A 21,193-nucleotide genomic window follows, 5' to 3' on the forward strand; every position below is an offset into this window, starting at 1 on the left:
CTCCATCCGTTTCGATACTGATGTCGATACTTTGACTTTAAGTATTTGCTGATACCCAATATCAACAGATACTAGTGCCCAGACTGAAAGTATTATTTATTTCCTTTAAACACAAATGGCGTATGGTGAAAAAAATATCGAGGTGTGTTTTGTGATTAATGATTTTAAGGTGCATTGTGCAACTTTTCTGGTGGAGGGTCCGTCACCTGCTTGTTTCTGTGGATATGTCAATCCTCTGCTTTGAATGTTCCACAGTATGACTTTAAACAGCCTTACTTTTATTCAGTTCCAGGGGCTTTTACTGGCCAAAAACCTTCCAAAAACAGGCATTCTGACCTTGAGCGGGGTGTCTCTCCCCTCCACAGATCTGACCTGTAACTTGGCCTGGTTTGGTCTCCTTGAAGATAGAAATGTTTATTGTGAAACATTCCAGACAAAGCAATAACATCTCCATGGGAAAAAGCATTTGAGGCACCCTCCACAGTGCACCTTTAAAGTAGAGAACAGTTTCATAAAATATTACGTGTTTTGGGCCAGCATCGGTCAGTCAATCGTCTTACACCAATAAATAGAGCAAAACATGTTACCGACTGAACCAATATCTTGGAACTGATATCTGATCCATCAATAATATCAGTGCAGATTCCAGTATTGTATTGGTGCATCCCTAATTGTAACATAATCCAACTGAGCCCACATAGTTAGTATGAAGAGGAAAAAAAGAACTGGTCTATAAAAATGAAGTTTGAAAAGAGTTTACATTTGTGTTGTGGAATCAGGGAGACAGTGTTTTTATTGTGTAACTTTTTGGCAATAAAGTAGCATTTTAGCTCCTTTATAAATGTTGCTTTATTGTTTATTGTAATTTATTCTCTTTTGCAACAATTGAAAAAAGGAAGATGCCAAGTGAGTAATGTGTTTCAAGGTATTATGAAGTAAAAAGAACAAATGTAAGTGAATATACTGTATGCAGGATAGTGTGGAGCCTTCCAGGTAAAGCAATCTCATCTCCATGGAGAGAAAGTGGCGAACATTTCAGAAAAGTTACACAGGGTAACGTTAACTTTAACTTTAGTTTTTTTCTTTTCTGTGCTCTAACTTTCTTTCCTATACTTTCGGTTTAAGTTCAGATTCAAAGCTTATATCTTATTCCTTACACTTCAAAGTTACCCAGGTCAGGCTGAAGTCAGCGTTAGTGAAGAGATGCAGCTGATGAAAATGTATAAAAAGTATAGCGATACAAAGTGAACTGACTGTCTGGATGAAGAGGAGACCCCGGCGATGACCCCCTCGGTGCTCTGCGGTGTGAGGTAGTTGGTTGTATGGTTTCGCATAATAAACAACCTGGAGATAACTGTACAACCTTCTAGCTTTCCCTGCGGACGCACACTCTCTTCAGTGGGACTGTCCCCATCGCGACGAGGTAAGGACAAAAACTTGGGAAAAAAAGAACTAGAAAAGGAATTCTTAACTGTCAAAGCTAAAGCAACCGTGCAGGGGTTTTGACATGGTCTGAAGGCGTGCAAAGAGGATTATACATTGGGAGCAAAGACCTCCTCCAGGGCACTATCATGCACTGGTTAGTTTCAGATGCCCAGATTCAATAAGATCCTGTAGTTAAGGGGTATAAATTTCTGACCCCTTTATGCAATAGGACAATGTCTAGCATCTGAAATGGGGATGAAGTGTTGGGAGAGACATTCAGCAAATCATTATATCCAGGAATTGATCTAAAGACACTGAGGGCTGGATAGAGCGGACGTGCTGTAGCCATATATAATCAGTCATTATAAAATTTTTCTTTGTTTCTTTGTATTAAACTTTAAATCTAACCTCAACATTCTATACACTACCAGTCAAAAGTTTGGACACACCCTCTCGTTCAGTGTTTTGCTTATTTTTTCTTACTACTGTCTGCACGTTAGATACTTATTTGAATTGTCACCAAATTCACTATGTCCTTGGTTTGTTCTTTCCTGTTTTTGGAAATGTTAAAACGTAAGCATTTTCCCACCCCGTAGAAATGTGTGCACTTTATTTTATACTGTACAAACTTGAGTCCCTTAAAACTTGTATGATAATCATAATAAACTGACAGGCAAACTCAGTGTAGTAAATCTCCTAAATAGACACAGACACTTTGACATCTTTATTTTTGTGCGAGTGAAGCCCTCTCCACCTGAATTTCTAATGAGGCGTTGCAGTTGGTGTAATCCAGGCATCGATACATGCACCTAGCTCTGCAGTTCTCTTTGATTTATTTTATCTGATTCGCCCAACGTGGTATACGGCCAAATGCCAATAGTGAATTCCAGCTTTGTTTTGTCTGTGCAGAATTTATCTCGTTAATGAGTTACTTTTCTGGTAAGGCATGGGGTTTTGTGTCATTATTTACATTATTTAAGTTCTTGTACTTCATACCGCTAGAAGCCAATGAAAAAGGCATTTCTAAGGCTTGATTTAAGCATCTACTTAACAAAGAGTCCATATGTCGACAGCAATTAGTGCAGCGCTGAATAAACTTAAGGATTTATTATTGCAGGTAACACCATGTGGTGTTATTGCTTATGTCTAATAATGCAAAACAATTAGTCATATGCCAATTAATGTAAAGGAGCAAGCAGTAGACAGTAGACAGTCATTGGAATACGTGTAAGTTTTCTGGTGGAGGGTCCTTCAAATAGTTTTGTCCATGGAGATGTTATTCCTTTGTCTGGAATGTTTTGCAGTATGGTATTAAACCTTTCTATCTTCATGGAGACCAAACCAGACTAAGTTGCCGTTTAGATCTGTAGAGAGGCGACCCTGCTCACAGTCAGAATGTCTGTTTTTTGAGCTTTAAAACCAACTGTAATTGAAATGAATGTAAGGAAGAGCTGTTTAATGTCAAACTGTAAAACAGTGCTGGCAGAACATTGACATATCTATAGAAACAAGGAGCTGACAGATCTTCCACCAGAAAAGTTACACAATGCACCTTTAAAATTAAATTCTGGTAATAGATATAAAATATGATTGAATGAGAACTTTGCACATCAATTTCTTGAAACGGTTTCTTTGGAGGAGAGGGAACAGCTCTTCTGCAGCAGAGAAAAGTCCTGCACACGGTCTTACTTGCAAATTGTGAATTTTATTAGGACGTCAACATTTTACAAGTAAGATGGTGTGCAGGACTTGTCTCTGTTCAAGAAATATAAAAGAAAGACAGCTTGCTAACATAACTAGTAAAAGTGCCATGGTGTTGATGTGTCCTAGAGTAAGACACTTCACCTTACCGTTTATATCTGCATACATTGCTGTTATCAGTGTGTTTGTAAATGGTGATTGCCCACAGAGGTAGACACAAGCTATATTAATGCATTAATTATAGACTGAATCGCTCGCTTAATTGCATTGTGTATTAACGGCACAATGCACCTTGAATCCATTCTGTGCGTCTGAAGTCTTGGCTGGTATTGACCCAGACTATAGCGGCAGCAGCAGTAGCATTATAGAGCTCTGTCTGTATTGAACTTCACCACCTCCCCTTTCTCGCCCACCCTCCTCCTCCTTCTCTCGATCGCCCCCTCTCCCCCCCCTCTGGTCCCTGGTGTGTCTCGCTAGTGGCTCAGCAGACACTGGGTATCCGCATTGCGTTGCAGTGCTCCAGCCGCGAGGAGGGGGAAAGGAAAAGAGCAGATATCAGCAATCTGGCCCAGCGCTGCTCTTTTCTCAGGCACACAAAGGAACACTGCCCAGAGCGAGGGGCTGGAGGCAGACGCGGACCACCACCAGACACTGTGCAACCAGGATATAACTGCAGAATTCGGAGAGGGTTTTAATTAGTGGTGGTTGTGTCACTGATAATTGTCTCATTTATGATCCATGGTCCATGAAATAGATACGTGATAATAACTAATTTTAAAGATATTTGTACAGAAAATGTTGTGAAATTATTGTCACAACCAAATCCAAATGAATCAACAAATAAGGCATATCCAGATTTATCAAGGCGCACTACGCAGATTCAAACAACATTTTTAATTGTTGTGACCATAAATAATCTTAGTTGTTTGTTTTATTGCAATAGATTGGTAGTAGTTCATTATTTTGCCTCTGTAAGTTTCGAATAGTGGCCCGGATGCCCTTTCTGACAAAACCATCTCGATTTAATCTGTGTTTGGGACAGACTCCATGAATACTTGTGTCCCTTCCTGGCATATTCTTTCAGATGTGTTGTTTTTGTGTCTCTTTTGCTTTTGGTTTTAGTCTGGAATTGTGTCATTTATTTCAAACCCTGTTTTTCCTTTTCTAGTCATAGTTTTGTTAGTCTAAAACTGCGACAGAATTGTGACCAGGCAACTCTTCTAGGTTTACCGGTTTACTTGAATTTAACTTATTCAAACGTCAAATATATCCGCATGTCTCCTGCTCTATTGATAACGATGCATTCTATGTAGTCATTACATATCACATGTTTAACTGCACCAGCCCACGTTTTGATCTTGTGTAAAAGAATACCCTTTTCCCCTTGTTCTTTGCCTCTGTCTTTGTCACTTGCTGCTACCTCTCCTCTCCAGATGAGCTCAAACAAACAATTGAGTTTATGCACACACCACAACAACGCACACACACATGCACCACGTAGACTGCAAGAGAGGGGCTAGACGGGACGTCACGCCTGGAGATGGTGGTTCGATGGGGCTGAGAGAGAGCCAGTCGAGGGGGAGGAGAAGGGAGACAGCTGAGAGGAAGGACAGGGGGAGACAGATAATGTTGGGAAGAAAGAGCAAAGTGAAGATGCTGCATGCTTGCATAAGTGTCTGTGCGATGTATGTAGGTGACACAGATTTATGAGTGGCGCTTCTGGAGGGGGAGGAGGGGGGAGGGCTATCGGTACAACACCAGAAAATGGGATCAATGCTTTTCTGTGGCGTTTAATGTCTATTTTAGTTGCAGCCAGTGTAGCCTACCTGCTTCACTGAGAGCTAGTGGTGGTAGTAGTAGTATTGTGAGAGGATTGGCCGAGGTAGACGGGATCAGCAGCGGTGAAAAACAGAGCCAGGGACAGCGGCTGAGAGAGGGACGAGGAGGACACAAAAAAAGGAAAGAGAGGCAGAGGGGATGGGAGCAGCTTTAGCATTGGGCGGCGTGTACAGAGACTGAGGAGATGTGGCAGGATAGGGCTGATCACACTCGCCTTGGTCTGGATTAATTGTGGCTCGTCTCTCGGGGGAAAGCGGATCGATAACTTGGCGTAAGAGTGCCGTTTGGGTGTGTTTGCTTTCTGCACTTGTTGTTTGCATGTGCACATCGGCACAGCAGAGTCCATGCACCGATCTAAACCTGCTCGGGCTAACGGTGAGCTGCGGCTGGCTGACCGGGCCAGGTAACAAAGCCAATGAGTCCACGTCCTCCCACATCTGTGTCATGTTTATGAATCGTGGCACACTTTACTTTTTACAAAGTGCCACCTCATTTTGCTGGCAGCTCCGAGTTTCGTTTTCCTCTTTGTCTGGTGCTGTAGAGACAAACAGCAGCAGAAACTGGGACAGAGGGAAGTATCAGAGACAAAGCCTGTGTCTGTCGTGTGTGGCATGTTCCTCTGTGTGTGAGCACACCTGGACCATGCTCTGGTGGCTGCAGTGGTCGAGGATGTAAGAGCAGTTTGGAGCTGTTTATCACGGTTGAAGTGGCACTGCCTCTGCAGCATTAGGCTGTGACATTTATTCTGTCTGGGGAAGAGTAAATCAGCACTGCTCCCTGAAGGCTGAACATCTTTGTGGTGAGCCTGATTGCATAATCCTGAGCTCACCCGGCCTGTACGAAATATAAGACGACAGTGTCGTCTGCTGCTCCAGGCACAGCTGTGTGTCACCACCAAATACATGTGTGTCTGAACTCAGTGACCGCCGCAGCTTAGCGCGCACACACACAGCGCCCGCCTCCTCACCCCAAATCCAAATCACAAACTACATTAAATTTTAGGATTTGAGCGAGGCTCGGGTGCTCTGTGTCTGCCAGCAGGGGGCATGCTTTTGATCGCTTTCTTCTCAGATGTGCTCTGAAGAACAGGCGCTGGCAACGTTAGCAGAGAAGACACTGAAATAGTCCTAAAAATTAAAGGTGGATAAACAGCGTGCCCACAGCTAACTTCTATAAATGAAGTCGTAGCATTTGGTCTGATGTGTTTGTGCTTGTTTCACAGGATGACGTTATCTGGACCTGGTCTGCAGCCGCGCCGAGACTGCACCGGCATCTGGAACAATGGTAACAAAGAAAACTGACATGACCCGCTCACTTTTTCTGTCTTATGTGTGAACTATAGGCTACATGTATTTGTGGTCACGATCAGTGAGGTAACAGACAGAGCTTTATCAAACTGTATTGATATATTAAGAAACGTTCATAGCCCTGATGCGCATAGGGACAGTGGCGTATTTGAATTAGTTGTGACATGTTTTGGGAGAGGATTCTTGGGTCTCGTCGTGTGCTTCATTGTCCCTGAGACCCTTAACCTGTGATGATGAGCTGGTCACAGGTGAGGTCCTTGGGAACACTGCCGCATGCACCACATCTGGACCATCTAAACATCTGCGCATGAAACATTGTATGCTTTTCTACATTACTTAATATAGCTTTTAAAAAACTTTATTATGTTGTTTTTGGTTATATTATATATCTGCTGTACTTTTTCAATACTTTTTTACTTTTTTAAGCTAACTTATATTATTGGAGTAAGTAAAATTGCACTCAACAAGTTACAAGGTGTAGACCTATTAATAAAATCTGGTCAAAACCACTCAAAACATTATAAATCTTCTTGCTGTAGACTTTCTTGGTTTAGAAAATGACTTTGCAGACAGTGGTGAAATAGACGTCATGACCGCATCCTGAGCGAAGTTTCCAGACGTCATGGCGACACTGCGGAGATCTGAAGGGGGCAGTACCTTTTGGATGCCTTTGTGCCCAATAACACACGCCTCATTAATAAGACAGCCAAAGGTCATGACCCCGAAAAACGATTCACTCAAGACTTTTAAATACGCGCGCAGGTGCAGAGCATGATTGCATGGAGAAGGACTCAGGCACATTTGTAAGATTTTTATGAATAATATTTAAGCAATTTAGACCTGTGTCTTCTTATTCTGAAATATTTAAAGATCTGTTGCATTTATAAAAGTTTTATCAAGATTTTGCAATGTTTTTGCTTTACATTTAATAAAAATTACATGCCTTTGTTTTTTCAGATAAAATTTTATTATATTGTATTTTGCATAATGATGTACGTTTTAATTAAAGTGATCAATACATAATATGTTCGTTTTGTTTTGTTTTTTTGAACATAGTAAATGCAAGCTTTTCTATAACACACTGGACAGATTAACATCAGGCATTTTTAAATAAATATAAATAATTGATATTTTGAATTTAATAGAGTTAAAAGCGAAAGCCTCAAATATATATTAATAAATCTTTTTCAAATTTTCCACTTTGTTTATATTGAATCTCTAAACTGTATTACAACAACATTTTCCATCTGGTTTTATTTGTGACTTGTGCATAATAAAGAGTCTTGAAACCCCAGTTTGCAGATGACTTGTAAAATCATTGACAAAGTGCTGGTCGTTTGGGTCTCTGTGGTCCTGTCTAGTCCCTGGCTCTGGTCCCGGCTCCTTCCTCCAGTGTTTGTTCGTCCCAGGACATTTGAACATTTGACAGCGATTGTGCACAAGACGGACCCAGCCACATTAGTATCCCGCTCGCTCCTGCTGCTGAAAAACACATTAACGGGCTGCATCAGGAGCGCTGTCTGGTAACCATGGAGAAGATCTGTGAGGGTGGGGGCACGAGGCGGGACAGGGGAAGGTGGGGGGTGTAGGGGGTGGGGGGTGAGTCAGGGCAGCGGGTTCACCTCAGTCTCACAGGGCCTGTCTTTCTCAAACCTAATTTTCTCAAAATGGTCATTTTCTCTGCACCACAACCTATTGGCCATCCTTTTAATGAAGACCTGGCAGGCTGTGAAGACACTACAAACAAAAAATTGGCATAAACAAATTGTTGGAAGAGAAGTTGTGTCTATAAATAAATGTCTACTTTTTATCTGCTTGATAATATATAATGTGAAATCCAAACAAAAATATTGTATATTTGATCAAGTAATGCTCCATTGGATAATGAATGTCTCATAAAATGACATATTCTGATTCCTAATATAATATAATGAAGGTTGCTGTTTGGTAACATTACAATACAAATACACCCACACACCTTATTTAAAACCCACAATATAATAGTATCATATGAGTATAAGAAAAAGCTTTATCCATGTGACTTAACTTGTAAATACATGGTATTTGGTGCAGTTATTTCTATTAATGTAAGAATATCTTCAGCTTACCACTACAATACCTACGATGGGGTGTGTACTTTTTTCCTGATAGTGGATGTGTGTGACACACCCCGATGTTGTCCCTAGCATTCTGCTCTGGTCCTGCCCTGTAGTGATGGATGTTCTCTGCACAGACTCATGACTGCAGTGGAGCCCCAACAACTCAAAGACAGACGTCTGGAACAGCACAGCATCCTCTACGGGGTCTTATGAAAGATGGAGGGTGATTGTGTTCTCCCTGTATGTTCTGTCATGGAATTCATTGAAACAATAAGGTTTTTAATTTAGTTCACTTGTCATAACAAGTGCACACATAACATTGAGCATAACACTGGACATTATTTTATATTAGATTCGATAAATAATGCAATAGTACAGTTCACATAAAGCAAAAAAATTTAAAGAATAATAGTATGACATACTGGTATGCACTAGTACTGTGTTGTCGCCAGGTGGCTCTCTTGTTCAAGGCGGAACTAAAGTGCCTCACTTGGTGTTTCTCTTAGGCCCATTTTTGTCGAGTGCGACCGGAAGTGGCCGTAAATTCAAACAATCGTTACATTCAGAATAAATGCGATATTTTTAATCCGCATCTGTGTGCTTTCATACCCCAGACATTTACGAAAGTTTCAGGTGAGTCTTTTTAAGCATTTCGCGGTAAAATATGCACTTGCATCTTGCAGTATTTCGCAAACCACAGTTATCGCCATCTCCGTTTATTTTGGATCTGTCTACTCCCTGAAAATATCACTATAGGCTGTAATTATTTTATTCAGTCTTACACTGGGAAAGGCAACGTAAGTATAAACAAATTCGGTAAAATCGCGTAATATTTACATATATTTTTACAGATATTATGATGTTTTCTACATTAATGCAGTGTATCATTTGGCATTTGCTTCAATGGTGTGAACATTGTACATGTGGCGACCCAGTCCCATTCCCGCCATTAGGGGGCTGCTATCCAGTAAATAGACCCCGCCTGGAATCATTACACTTCTATAATAGTTCCATTAATGTCTACATATATTGCACTTATTATTACTGTGTTTGCTTGATTGATTACTCAATTATTTTTTTCTACAATTACACATAATATGTAATTTGAATTTAATACAGTTTTACACTATAATGCTATGCAAAGTCTGTATTCCAAAAAGTATTTTCTTATTGCATAAATTAGTAAAAATGTCACATTCATTGCTGTACATTACAATGATTAAACATGTCTTCATTCACAGGTACCAAACAGCTTGAAGTAAAAAACAGCAGTACTGAAGATAACATGGCTGATCAGGGCGATCCTTTCACTGATGATGGTGAGTCCAGTGAAGAGAACAGTCACTCTGACCCTGAGATGAAGACGTCTGTCGGTCTGAAGGAGCTGCAGGTTTGTGTGACAGACATCAATGTGGCACAGCCTGATGACGCCAACGGAGCCTCAGTGAAACGAGGGAGAGGGAGGCCAAAGGGTTCAGTCAATAAAGCAAAAATAAATGGAGAAAATAGTCCCAAGAAAAGGGGCCGTCCGAAAAGCTCCACGGTAAAGGCTGCTGCAGGAGACATGAATGGTGGTGCGGCCAAAAGACCAAGAGGGCGTCCTAAAGGCTCAGTCCGTAATGTAGACTCCAGTGGAGAAGAGAGCGACGACAGCTTTTCTCCCCCCCGAAAGAGGGGACGACCAAAGGGATCCTTCAAGAAGCCCAAATATGAGACAGAAAACAGCAGTGAAAATGAAGCAGTACAGAGTACACCTAAGAGAGGACCTGGGAGACCAAAGAAAGGTCCTCCAAAAAGGGGAAGGCCAAAAAAAATATCTCGGGAGGGAGTAAAGAAACCAGAACCAGCAGCAGATGGCACACAGCCTTCTCATAAAAGGCCAGGCCGACCGAAGGGCTCAAAAAACAAACCAGTAGTGACTGTGAGAGTGGAAAATACCAGTGGTCGCCCCATTCGAGCTCATGTCCCACCTGACAAACTTAACATTTCCCTCCCCAGAAAATACCCGGGGAAGGGTCGTGGTCGGCCAAAGAAAAGCAACAGAGGTCGACCAAGGAAGAGGCCTCTGCCCCCAGGAGAGGAGCTATACCAGCCCCGAGTGTGGAAAGCTCTGGGGCGACCCCGAAAGTACCCCAAAGAGGAGCGTCCTGAGACAGCACCTGCTCTTGACACCCCTCGCAGGGGGCGTGGGAGACCCCGGAAATCTGAATCTAAGAAAGGCGCTCATTTGAGAAAGCTCGACAGCGACGGTTTGCCCAGAAAAGCAGAGCATCCTCCTAAAGCAGCAAAAGAGCAGGATGGTCCCCCGAGAAAGAGAGGGCGTCCCAAAGGCTCTTTCAAAAACAAAACCTACATCGACAACAGTTCAGTGAAAATGTCTCATGATTCAGATCACAGCCCGCAGTCTGAGCCCCTGGAAGAGGACGACATTGAGTAAAGACTTTTGCACATTTTTAAATTTGGCTCAAAGAGTAGAAGCTCTTCATTTTAAATGTGCTTTAACCTTTGTTTCTCCATTGTGTTAATGTGAGGCCTTCATGAACTCTTTAGAAGGACATTGTTTCATGTTAGTGACTCTTCATGTTTATACGTAGTGTTCATGTTTTAATGTTCTTAAGCTCCATATTCAAAACATGATGGAAAAGGTATGCATTGGAGAATGAAGTATGTATTGCCTTAGTTGCCAAAGCCTTGAATGTAATGTTAGGAGGTTTTTATTAACCAATTTTATGTCTTATGGAAAAACTCAAAATCACTTTAACCCTTTGAATTGCAGTACTATGACAATTTTCTCTTAACCATATGTTCTTTGATTTTTGTTAAGGTTTGTGTTTAAAAAAATCAAATTTTTAAATTCATTGAACAAATGTCTTTAGAAGCTGCATATTTCATTATGTCATAGTCATTGTAATTGGGTACAAGATTTAAATTAGTGCAATTAAATCATGAAAAGTTCTGAGAGACTGAAATGACTGATTCATCCCATATGGCATGTCAGATTAATTTAAATTGATTTGATTTAAAGTGGCCATATTTTAGATTTTGTAATATTCACATGGAAAAAAACAATTTGTGAGATTACTGAAATAAAAAAGAAAGACATTTTTTTTAAATTTGTCATACATTTGACCGAGGTTTCCCTTGTACTTGTTTGATTATCAAATGTATACTATGACCCAGTTTGGAAGGTTTTCAAAGAGAAATGCAAGTCATTACTATTATGGTTAATTTTATATGGAAAAATGAATCATTTGTAAGTAAACATCTCAACATTTGAGTTGGGGCCATTGACCAGGCCGTTATACATAGCATATTAAAAAAGCTGCAACAGGGAGGCGCCCTCTGCTGGTGAAGTAAACATATTCTCAGGCAGTGTCAAGTCCCAACACTTGATTGTAGCCTGTATACGGTATGATATACACACTTATGGTCTCATCCAGGTACGAACTTGCTCTAGTGAGATAAAATTTTCAAAAAAAATCAAAATATTTATTATCCATCTTTGGAGAATGCTTAACATAGACCTAACTTGAATAGTTGAGAAGTTGCAGTAGTTAAACGTGAATTGTAAAAATATATGTACATGTTTGAAATAGACAGGAGATTGTAATATTAATTACAACTACGTCTTATTTAAGAATATCGCAGTACCCTACTGAAAAACATACTTTAACGACACAGAAATATATCAAAGTAATGGCATTAAACGTTTCTTTGGTTGAGTGGAAAAATGTGAGGAGCGTGCAGATGTTATTTTAATAGATCCATGGCGCAGACTCCTGCGCTGTTACGCAAGGACGTTTCCGGTGTTTGTGGAGTGCGTCAGAGAAGCACCTGGGCGCACCTGCGGAGTCTGTCCGTGTCCGTGAGCCAAACAAAGTACAGTATGATCGTGTTCCGACGAAGCTACGGACTCACCGTGTGACATGTGGCTGAAATCAGGTACGAGTCCAGTTTTATCTCCCATGTGTGTTTTGTTTAACTCTGGGCAGACTGCAAAGTTTAAAACAAAGTTGCTCAACAAGTTTGAGGCCGAAACTCCCCAGCAGAGGCCTGTCCTGTGACCGACCACAGCGCTGTGGGATCTGTCTCTGTCATGCCATAAAGTGCAAGGTTCAAATACCGCCTTTAATTGAGAGTAAGTAAGAGACTGAGAAAAGTAACCTAAACCAACATATTTGCGTGGCGAACTTGACATAATCATTTAATACCATTGGGAGCTACTAATATTGTACTTTTATGAGCAGCTCGAAGCTTAAACACACATGAGGCAAAGGGAAAGAGGAAAAAACATCGCAGACGTGACATTTCAGACAGCAGCTGTGGTAGAATAGGTTTGGATTGTAAAACTGTAGACGACACTCTGGTAAAATGTTTCTTATTAGATTAAGAATCAGTTTAATAACAAATAAGTGGCTCAATAATTAATCCTAGGACCCGCAGTCTGTTTACTCTCCATGGAAAGTTGGAAAGAAAATAGTTGAAATCTGTGTTATAGAACTTGGTGAAACATTTGTAGTCCTGGTATTGTTTCTTGTTTTTGCGTGAAACAGTGTAGCCCATGCAATGCTCTTGTGAATGCCCAAAGCCTGAATTATCAGATTTTATTTAGTTACATAGAGGAAAGGATGCTTTGTCAGGTAAGGCAACTGTTGTAAATCCTGTTGTCTGACCGCTATTCATATTTATGATATAAGAAATTGTGACATGTTTCTAATGTTGCGTCTCCCACAGTAACAAAATATCTTGCTTCAGAAAATATTACAATAAACAATAATTAACTACAAAATGCCTCTGACACAATAACTAAAGCAAGATAATCATTGTAAAGTATAACGTGAATGTGCAATATAATCATAAAAAACATGAGCTGCAAAATTAATTAAAAGTAGAATGAAACACTTAAGTAGTTAGTATCTATAACTAGTTACTTATTCAACCTTTTTGTTTAAATCTAATTGTATTTTATTGCACTACACTAATAACACATGCGACATATTGAACCCCAAAAATATTGTTCCACTTGTATACGAGTCGATATAGTACCTGATTATTGTTACTGGCCTTCTAATGTTTGTCTTAACTGTTGCGCTTTTGTCTTTTCCAGATACTGTACTGGAGAAACATAAAAGGAGCCAGTGAAGCAAGTCATTTTAAATCAAAGATGTCTGACCCTAAACCTGAGGAAGTAAGGACTGCACCTGTCCCGGAGCCTCAAACTGAAAGAAAAGAAAAGTTGGAGGGCTTGAAACCAATCGGACATGTTGAAAAGGACTTTGGGGACAATTATAAAGAACCAGAGGAGGAAGAAGAAGGAAAAGAGGAGGAGGAGGTGAGCGTATGTGGAGCTATGGAACCATGCACTCTGCCTTGGCCTGGCGACAGGAAACCCCAAACAGATCGAGATGACGGGATCTGGTCCGAGAAATGCACCTCGGAGCCTGAAGATGGCGACACCGGGATCAGCGGGGGCAGCCAGGACATTTCGGAAAAACAAAGCCATGAGGGAGAGGAGGAAGAGGAGAAAATCAGCAATGTCAAGAGCAAATGGAGAGAGAGCATGCCAGAGGGTGAGAGGTGGAGGAGTGACGAAATCCAACATGGCAGTGATAAAGGTGGAGGCTCCCTGGCTGATGACGAAGAGGAGGAGGAGGAGGAAGAAGAGGAGGAAGATGAGAAGAACTGGAGAGCAGAGAAAGGGGTGGCCGGGTTCACCCCTCAGGTCACCATAGTTCGTATGTCCAGTAAAGACCTGCAGGAGGAGGAGGAGAGGCCACTGTTTCAGGAGGCACATGGATACAAGGAGCCGTACCCAGAGCAGGATTCAGTGCAGTATCACGAGTGGCCACAACATGACGACAAGCTCTGTGAGTAAATCTCCTCATACTCTGCAGTGACATCCACATGTATTTCTATTAGGATGACCCGACATCCCTATTTACCCGGGACAGTCCCAGTTTTGAGCCCTGTGTCCCCTGTCCAAGCAGATTGATACAAAACCAGTGACATGTCCCAGTTAGGGCTGCTCCATTATGGAAAAAATCATTATCACGATTATTTTGGTCAATATTGAAATCATGATTATTCAAAACATTTATTCAGCAATTCTCTCTAAAAAAAACAAAACACTTTGCTTTTGGTAATTTATGCAAAACTTTCCAATAGAAAATAAATACAGGCTACAAATATGAACCTTAGAGCAGTTTTGCGGTGTATAAAACATAAAATTAATAAAATATACTTTGAACATGAAATAAGGCATAGAAAAACAAATGTATCCAAAATAAACTATATATCCAGCGGTTCTACAATCTCTATATTTAAAAAAATTACATACATAAATATACTTATTTATATGAAAAATATCCCAAACTAAACTTTGTTAAGCTTAATTGTTTCAACTCGATTATGTTTTTTGGAGTTTGGAGATCATTTTATAGTTTGAAATTGTGATGAAAATTCAATTAATTGTACAGTCTTAGTTCCAGGTGTCCCTATTTTTGACCATTTTGATCTAACCCAGGACTAAACTAAGATTAAACCAGGACTACATCAGGTCTAAACCAGGACTAATACAGGATGATCACAATTTTTAACTAATCTAATCCCTGCTCACAGTAAAGAGCAGCATAAATTATCATTTGTTTAGCCAAAATACAGAAATCTGTGTTTGCAAATGACCACAAATCAAAAAAATTCAACAGAAGTCTCTCAGATTATGACTGACATCAGAATGCACAATTTCACACGCTCATTTCACAATTTTATTTATACCAACCGTCCCAACCTGGGTGTGTCCTAGTTTAGAATATCTGGTCGCCCTAATCTCAAACATCAAAACATGGTCCTGTTTTGATGTTTGATTTTCAACAAAAAAGTGAGAGTGACGAACAGAAACTGTTGACTATCTTGTGACTGTAATTTTATTTGAGAGAGACTTGTCAAATCACCTGTTGTCGTTCCAACCAAGTCAGATTTTTCTGTTCAGGTTGTGTTAAAATAAAGCTCAGATTAAGTCTAATTTGAGTTTCTAACAGAGCAGTGCTTCCAATTAGCATCACACTCCCAAGGAATGCTGGTGACATAAGATACAAAGTATTAATAAGGCAGGGAGATTTAATTGGATTTGATTAAGATTTTTGCTCCAGTCACACAAATGCTGTGTTCAACAAAACAATAGGTCTGACTATTGAGGAAGTAGGTGGAATTCTTTTCTGGATCATATGGGTGACACTTTTACAATATGAATCACTAAACTGTACAAAAAATCACACTGTGCGGCCACTACAACCTACAGCTTCACTTTTGACAATACATAAAAATACATAAACACATAAAGCATTGATAATTATGTTTAATAATCAACTCACCTGAATTATCCAAACAGTATTAAGCTTAAAGGGAGTGGCTAGATGGAAGAACTCAATGGAAATTTTAAGATGTCAGTTGCTTATTTCTTTAAAATAATAAAACGGGCTCCATTTTACATGACATAACAGGATTTACAACATTTCAAATTGCTCCAGAGTCGTCCACAAAGGTCCAGTGTCTCTGCGGCCTCACCTTTTAGCTTCAGTCACATTGAACGGCTCCTTTACAAAGCTTTGAGTCTGCTTTTATCCTTCCACACTGAAGCTCCTGAGTCATGGGTAGTTTTTCAGGTTACAACCATTGCCATTTTAGATCGTGCTCCACATTTAGAGCTACTATTGTTTTAGTGAGTCACATTGGTACGTTAAATTGACCTTGTTTATGTACAATGATATATAATTAGCCTATATAAAGACTAAAATTAGACTAATTGCTATAATACTTATTATATTATATATTATAATATATTATTATTAATAATAATATATTCATCATTATTATTATTACTAACTAATGTATGGTACTTTAGTTTGAATTTGAAACACTCCTCTTTTATCGTTGTTATCATTGACATTCCACTGCACAGAACTTTGCACCAGGCTCCTCACATTTACTGAAATGAGATAAAAGGGAGCGCAAGCAAATACAAATCTATCTCCTTAAAATAAATACAATAATGGATAATTTTATCTGAAATATCTGAAACTTTTTACATGGAAAACATGTAAAAAACAACTGCTGAGTAAAAACGTTTCCCTGTTATAACTAAACTAACTAAAAGTATTTAAGTACATTTTTAACAGATACTTTAAGGGCCTGATCTTATCCCCGATCTTAGCACTAGCGCAAGTGTGGGGCGTGGAACTGTAAACAAGAGGTGTGCCGTGCCTGAATATCAGGTGGAGTGGATCAGACTGAGGGCGTGGTGTGAATTGCCAGAATCATAAATATAAATATCAAACTAGTCCACTGAAAAACAACATGTAACATGCTCAAGATTTCTTTTATTTGGAAATATATTAGGATGATAAATGCTTAACATTCATAACATGTGGATACCCGTCTTGCATCGTGGAGCTCCGTAGCTCCTTTATTGTACTCGTATATAACTTTCCCCCACACTCCTTGCTGCCTGTAATGAGGCAAAGATTGTAGACATTACCCACACTGGCAGTGATTTTAAATGCCACTGCAGTCATAGATTGGTTCAGATGCTATATGTACTTGTACCGTCCAGCCTCCAGCTGTGAAGTAGAGCCCGACCTGGACACGCCCACTCCTTATGTGCCAGCTCTAGCACGAAGATTGGAGGTGAGATTAGGCCCAAAGAAAAAAAGTAAAAGTATTTTGCGCAGATTTTGCGATTGAGATTTAATAACTTAAAATGTAGTGATTTTGATACAGATTTGTGCTGAATTTTGTTCAATAAAACAATTGAATCGCTTGTTTCCTTATGTAAAGACGATTCTATGAAAAGTAAACCTGTAGTCATGTGGTTACAGGTTCACTGAAATGAAACCAAGCAATCCCTTTTTTCCTAGCTGTTTTTATTTGTGTATTTTTCTGTGTTAAAAATGAACTCCTCAGCCTTTTCAGCAGGTCTCACACAATAATAAAAAATACTTTTACTTTTCAGTCCTGTTGACAAATGTAGTGGAGTACAAAGTAGATACCTGCTCTCAGATGTAGTTAAGTCAAAGCAAATCCAGTACAGGTACCTAAAATACATACTTTACTACATTAGTACAATACTTTACTACTTTTACTTTGTTACGTTCCACTGTTAAATTTACGCCGTGTTTGCTGTCCCTCTGCAGACCTGTGCGATGACACCTGTGGGGAGAGGCTGAAGCTGACAGTGTCTGTGGTTGCTGGGGCGCTCCTCTTCCCCCTGCTGGTGTGGGGTGGATATGAGCTGCTGCCTTTTGACTCTCCAGTGCTCAATAGCGCCCCCCTCAGGGTGGTCTACACTCTGCGCTGCTCCATGTTTGCCATGATCCCTATAGTTCTTGGTGAGTACATTTGAATGATCTGACTCAGTCTGAATGAAGACAGGATATTTCTGACCAATTGTTGAGACACTGAACTTACATTTTTAAAAAGTTGTGTTGTGAAAGTGCATTCTAAATTCTTCTATGAGATCTGAGCACCTTTTAAAGGGTCTATACACTTTTTTCTGAGCTGTTATAATGTTGTTTCCTCATCACAAACAAACCTGGAGTTTTGTTTCATTCACACATTTAACACACAAACCACAAATTTAGGCTGAGTTTTTCTCTCAAAAGGAAAAAGAAAAAGGAAGTTCTCCACTATGTTTTTAATCTCTACACACCTTCATTAGAATAATTTAGATGCCTGAAGCCCCAGAATTGCCAATCTTTACTGAACTAAAGGTAAAAGGAGATCAGAGCATTTTGAGGTTTGGAGGTATAGACGGACTAATAATAAAAGGTTACTCAAACATGTGTGACCGAAACAAAACACAACTCTAGGTATGTTTTTGAGGAGGTAACAACATTACAACATGGCTTAAAGCTCACAAGAGTGAATTTCATGTAATCTAGGACCTTCAACACTGAGCACACCCGTGACCTTTGCCCTCTGTGTGCAGGAGTGCTGGTGCAAGGCATGGCGAGGCTGCGTTACGGCTCGCTGCGCCCACTGTACGACTGCCGACAGGAGTACAGGCAGGTGGCGGTCCATGGACACTTCGTCAATGAGTCTGTGGGGCTGTTCCTCTTCTATTTCCTGCAACTCTCCGTCATGGCAACCTACGTGAGCCAGAACCTGGTCAAACTCGTGCCTCTGCTCACCATCATCTTCGCTTTTGGCAGGTACAGATGCTCCACATCCCAAGATACTATATTTATATACTGTACATCAGTGGTCCTGGTTTAGTCCTGGTTTAGCTCTGATTTAGTCCTCCTTAATCCTGGTTTAGCCTCAATCTGGTCCCGATCTAGTCCTGGTCTAGTACCGGTCTAGGCCTTTTCTAGTCCTGTTCTAGTCCCAGTCGAGGCCCAGTTTAGTCCTGGTTCATTCCCAGTTTAGCTCTGATTTAGCCCTCCTTAACTTTCTTAACCCTGATTTAGTCCCGGTCTAGTCCCGGTCTAGTCCCGGTTTAACCCTGATTTAGTCCTGGTTTAGTCCCAGTTTAGGTCTGATTTAGTACTTCTTCACTTTCTTAATCCTTGTTTAGCCTTGGTCTGGTCCTGATCTAGTCCCAGTCTAGTCCCAGTCTAGTCCCAGTCTAGTCCCAGTCTAGTCCCAGTTTAGTCCCAGTTTAGTCCCAGTTTAGTCCCAGTTTAGTCCTAGTTTAGTTTAGTCCTAGTTTAGTCCTAGTCTTGACCCGGTTTAGTCCTTATATACCCTATTCATGTATCTGTACTTTACTTAAATGCCTTTTACAGTAGATAATTTTTACTTTTACTTCACTAAATTTGAGAACATGTATTTGTACTTTCTGCTCCACTACATTTTAGATCTGGACTGAAAAGTAAAAAGTATTTTTGCTGAAAAAGCTTAGACTTATTTTTAGCACATTTAATTTGAGTGAACATTCCAACTTTGAGCAAACCAAACACACACATACATACACAAAAACAGCTAGAAAAATTAAGAAATCAATTCAATCACTTTTTAAGGCCTTCATTTAGGAACATGAAATTTAAGACCTTTTTGAAGACTTTTAAGACCCCGCGGCTACTCTGTTTCTACATTTTAAATACATACAGACATCATATTTAGGAAGCAAGATATTGGTGGTTTAGAGTCTAAAATGTAATGAAGCCAGACATCCAGATGGGGGCAAGAGCCAGGTTTTTCCTATTGTTTTTTTTATTTTGCCATGAAATATCAGAAAGGTGAATTCCTAAATATGGAACCTGATCATTTCTATTATTGACTAGACCCGAGATCTGCTATATTACAACAAAAATCCCCTCCCTTATCTGCATTAAATAATACTGGCCTATTGAATGTTGAAATGTCATCTAAAACCCAGAAATTCATATATATATTTGACATCTTCTGTGTGTATATAACATTTTGAAAGTCTCTGCTCTTGTGTCCAGGCTGATCTACTGGCTCTGTCTGTCTCTGCGCAGCACCATCCGAGGTTTTGGTTTCAGTTTCTCTTTTGCCCCTGTGCTAGTGATGCTGGGGGTGAATCTGTACTACATGTGCTCGTCTCTGGGGGAGGGCTCCATATTTGACGTGGAGCCCCCGCCTACTGAAGCCCCGCCCAGACAGCGCTCTTGGTTTGGCTGAAAAAACACGAAAAACATTATTATAAAAGACAAAGATACAAGTGTCACTGTGCCGTTTCATACATTGTGCTTTGATGGTCATTATGTTATGGTTGATCAGCGTAAATTCCTGGTCCAACGCCATTTATCGTTATGTTGAAAACTGTGGTATTTGTCTTTTTAAAGGTGCATTGTGTAACTTTTCTAGTGGACGGTCCGTCAAATGCTTGATGTTATTGCTTTGTATGGAATGTTTCCCAGTATGGCATTAAATCTTTCTATCTTCAGAGACCAAACCAGACAAAGTAAAAGGTCAGATCTCAGAGAGGCAACCCCACCCAGTCAGAATATGTGGGGTTTTTTTTAGGTATTTTTGAGCTATAAAACCACCTGTAATTGAGTAAATGTAAAGTAGATCTGTTTAATGTCATACTGTGGAAAATTCCAGGCAGAGCAATGGCATTTCCATAGAAACAAGAAAGTGACTGACTCCCAACTAAAAATGTACATAGTGCACCTTTTAAAATCAAAGAAACTGTAAATAAAATGATTCAAAGAGATATTATGTATTTTGTAAAAACAGAGATACTGAGGGACGGGGAATCGTGTGTAGAAGTGGACAGGACTTGGATTTGTTTTGTGGCATCCAGTAAAATTAAGTAACTGACCTTTATTCTGTTGTTTCTATCATTTTAACCTCAGTTGGAGACACTAGGTTCTCTATAATAAATAAAAGCTGTGCCTCATTCTCTGTAAGAAATGTGGAAATATGATGGTTGATTCTGCGGCACTGATCCTGTCTGCTGCTCCCAACCTGACGCCTTCTACTGTAGAGAAATAAAGCTCAAAGTATCTCATACAAAGAAAAAAAAACACTGGGTAATACATTATGTTAAATATATGTTGTATACTACAGACATTTAAGCATTTTACCCGTAGATTTCACCTGGTATTATTATGTCAAATTATGTCAAAATCACTGTCAAATATCAAAATTTGTGTGTAATATTTTGTTTACATCAGTAAGAGAACTGTTAAGCCTTGGAGATTTTCTAGTGCTCTTTTTGTATTAAAGATACAAAAGGAATATTTTTTGATATTTGGGCCATGCAATAAAACTTTATTTCTTATTACAATGTTGTTGGTGACTGAGTCTAAGACAGGGCTGCCCAAAGTGGAGTGCTGAGATGATCTATTTTAATTC

At 39.9% G+C, this 21,193-nt stretch overlaps 2 protein-coding genes across 2 annotated transcripts; both read left to right on the top strand.

The window, feature by feature from the left end:
• The first annotated feature begins 8,884 nt into the window (after positions 1 to 8,884).
• On the top strand, positions 8,885 to 11,500 carry si:ch211-288g17.3 (basic salivary proline-rich protein 2). The gene is made up of 2 exons (XM_020925861.2): positions 8,885 to 9,004; positions 9,613 to 11,500. The coding sequence occupies exon 2, from the start codon at positions 9,657 to 9,659 to the stop codon at positions 10,806 to 10,808; it is 1,152 nt and encodes a 383-aa protein (XP_020781520.1). The 5' UTR covers positions 8,885 to 9,004; positions 9,613 to 9,656; the 3' UTR covers positions 10,809 to 11,500.
• Positions 11,501 to 12,170: 670 nt separating this feature from the next.
• tmem79a (transmembrane protein 79a) lies at positions 12,171 to 21,125 on the top strand. The gene is made up of 5 exons (XM_020925855.2): positions 12,171 to 12,313; positions 13,479 to 14,238; positions 17,560 to 17,754; positions 18,354 to 18,576; positions 19,816 to 21,125. Exons 2-5 carry the CDS (start codon positions 13,536 to 13,538, stop codon positions 20,009 to 20,011), a joined length of 1,317 nt encoding a protein of 438 aa, XP_020781514.2. The 5' UTR covers positions 12,171 to 12,313; positions 13,479 to 13,535; the 3' UTR covers positions 20,012 to 21,125.
• Positions 21,126 to 21,193: the final 68 nt, after the last annotated feature.

Source organism: Boleophthalmus pectinirostris, unplaced genomic scaffold (assembly GCF_026225935.1).
Source record: "Boleophthalmus pectinirostris isolate CB_2022bp ecotype Guang Dong unplaced genomic scaffold, ASM2622593v1 HiC_scaffold_21, whole genome shotgun sequence".
Lineage (NCBI taxonomy): Eukaryota > Metazoa > Chordata > Actinopteri > Gobiiformes > Gobiidae > Boleophthalmus > Boleophthalmus pectinirostris.

What these genes read in the sequence shown, in the direction of transcription:
- si:ch211-288g17.3 (XM_020925861.2), top strand. Translation starts at nt 9,657, where the DNA reads ATGGCTGATCAGGGCGATCCTTTCACTGATGATGGTGAGTCCAGTGAA.
- tmem79a (XM_020925855.2), top strand. Translation starts at nt 13,536, where the DNA reads ATGTCTGACCCTAAACCTGAGGAAGTAAGGACTGCACCTGTCCCGGAG. An exon ending in ACAACATGACGACAAGCTCT is followed by an intron (nt 14,239 to 17,559) that starts GTGAGTAAATCT and finishes GTCCCTCTGCAG; the next exon opens with ACCTGTGCGATGACACCTGT. An exon ending in ATCATCTTCGCTTTTGGCAG is followed by an intron (nt 18,577 to 19,815) that starts GTACAGATGCTC and finishes TCTTGTGTCCAG; the next exon opens with GCTGATCTACTGGCTCTGTC.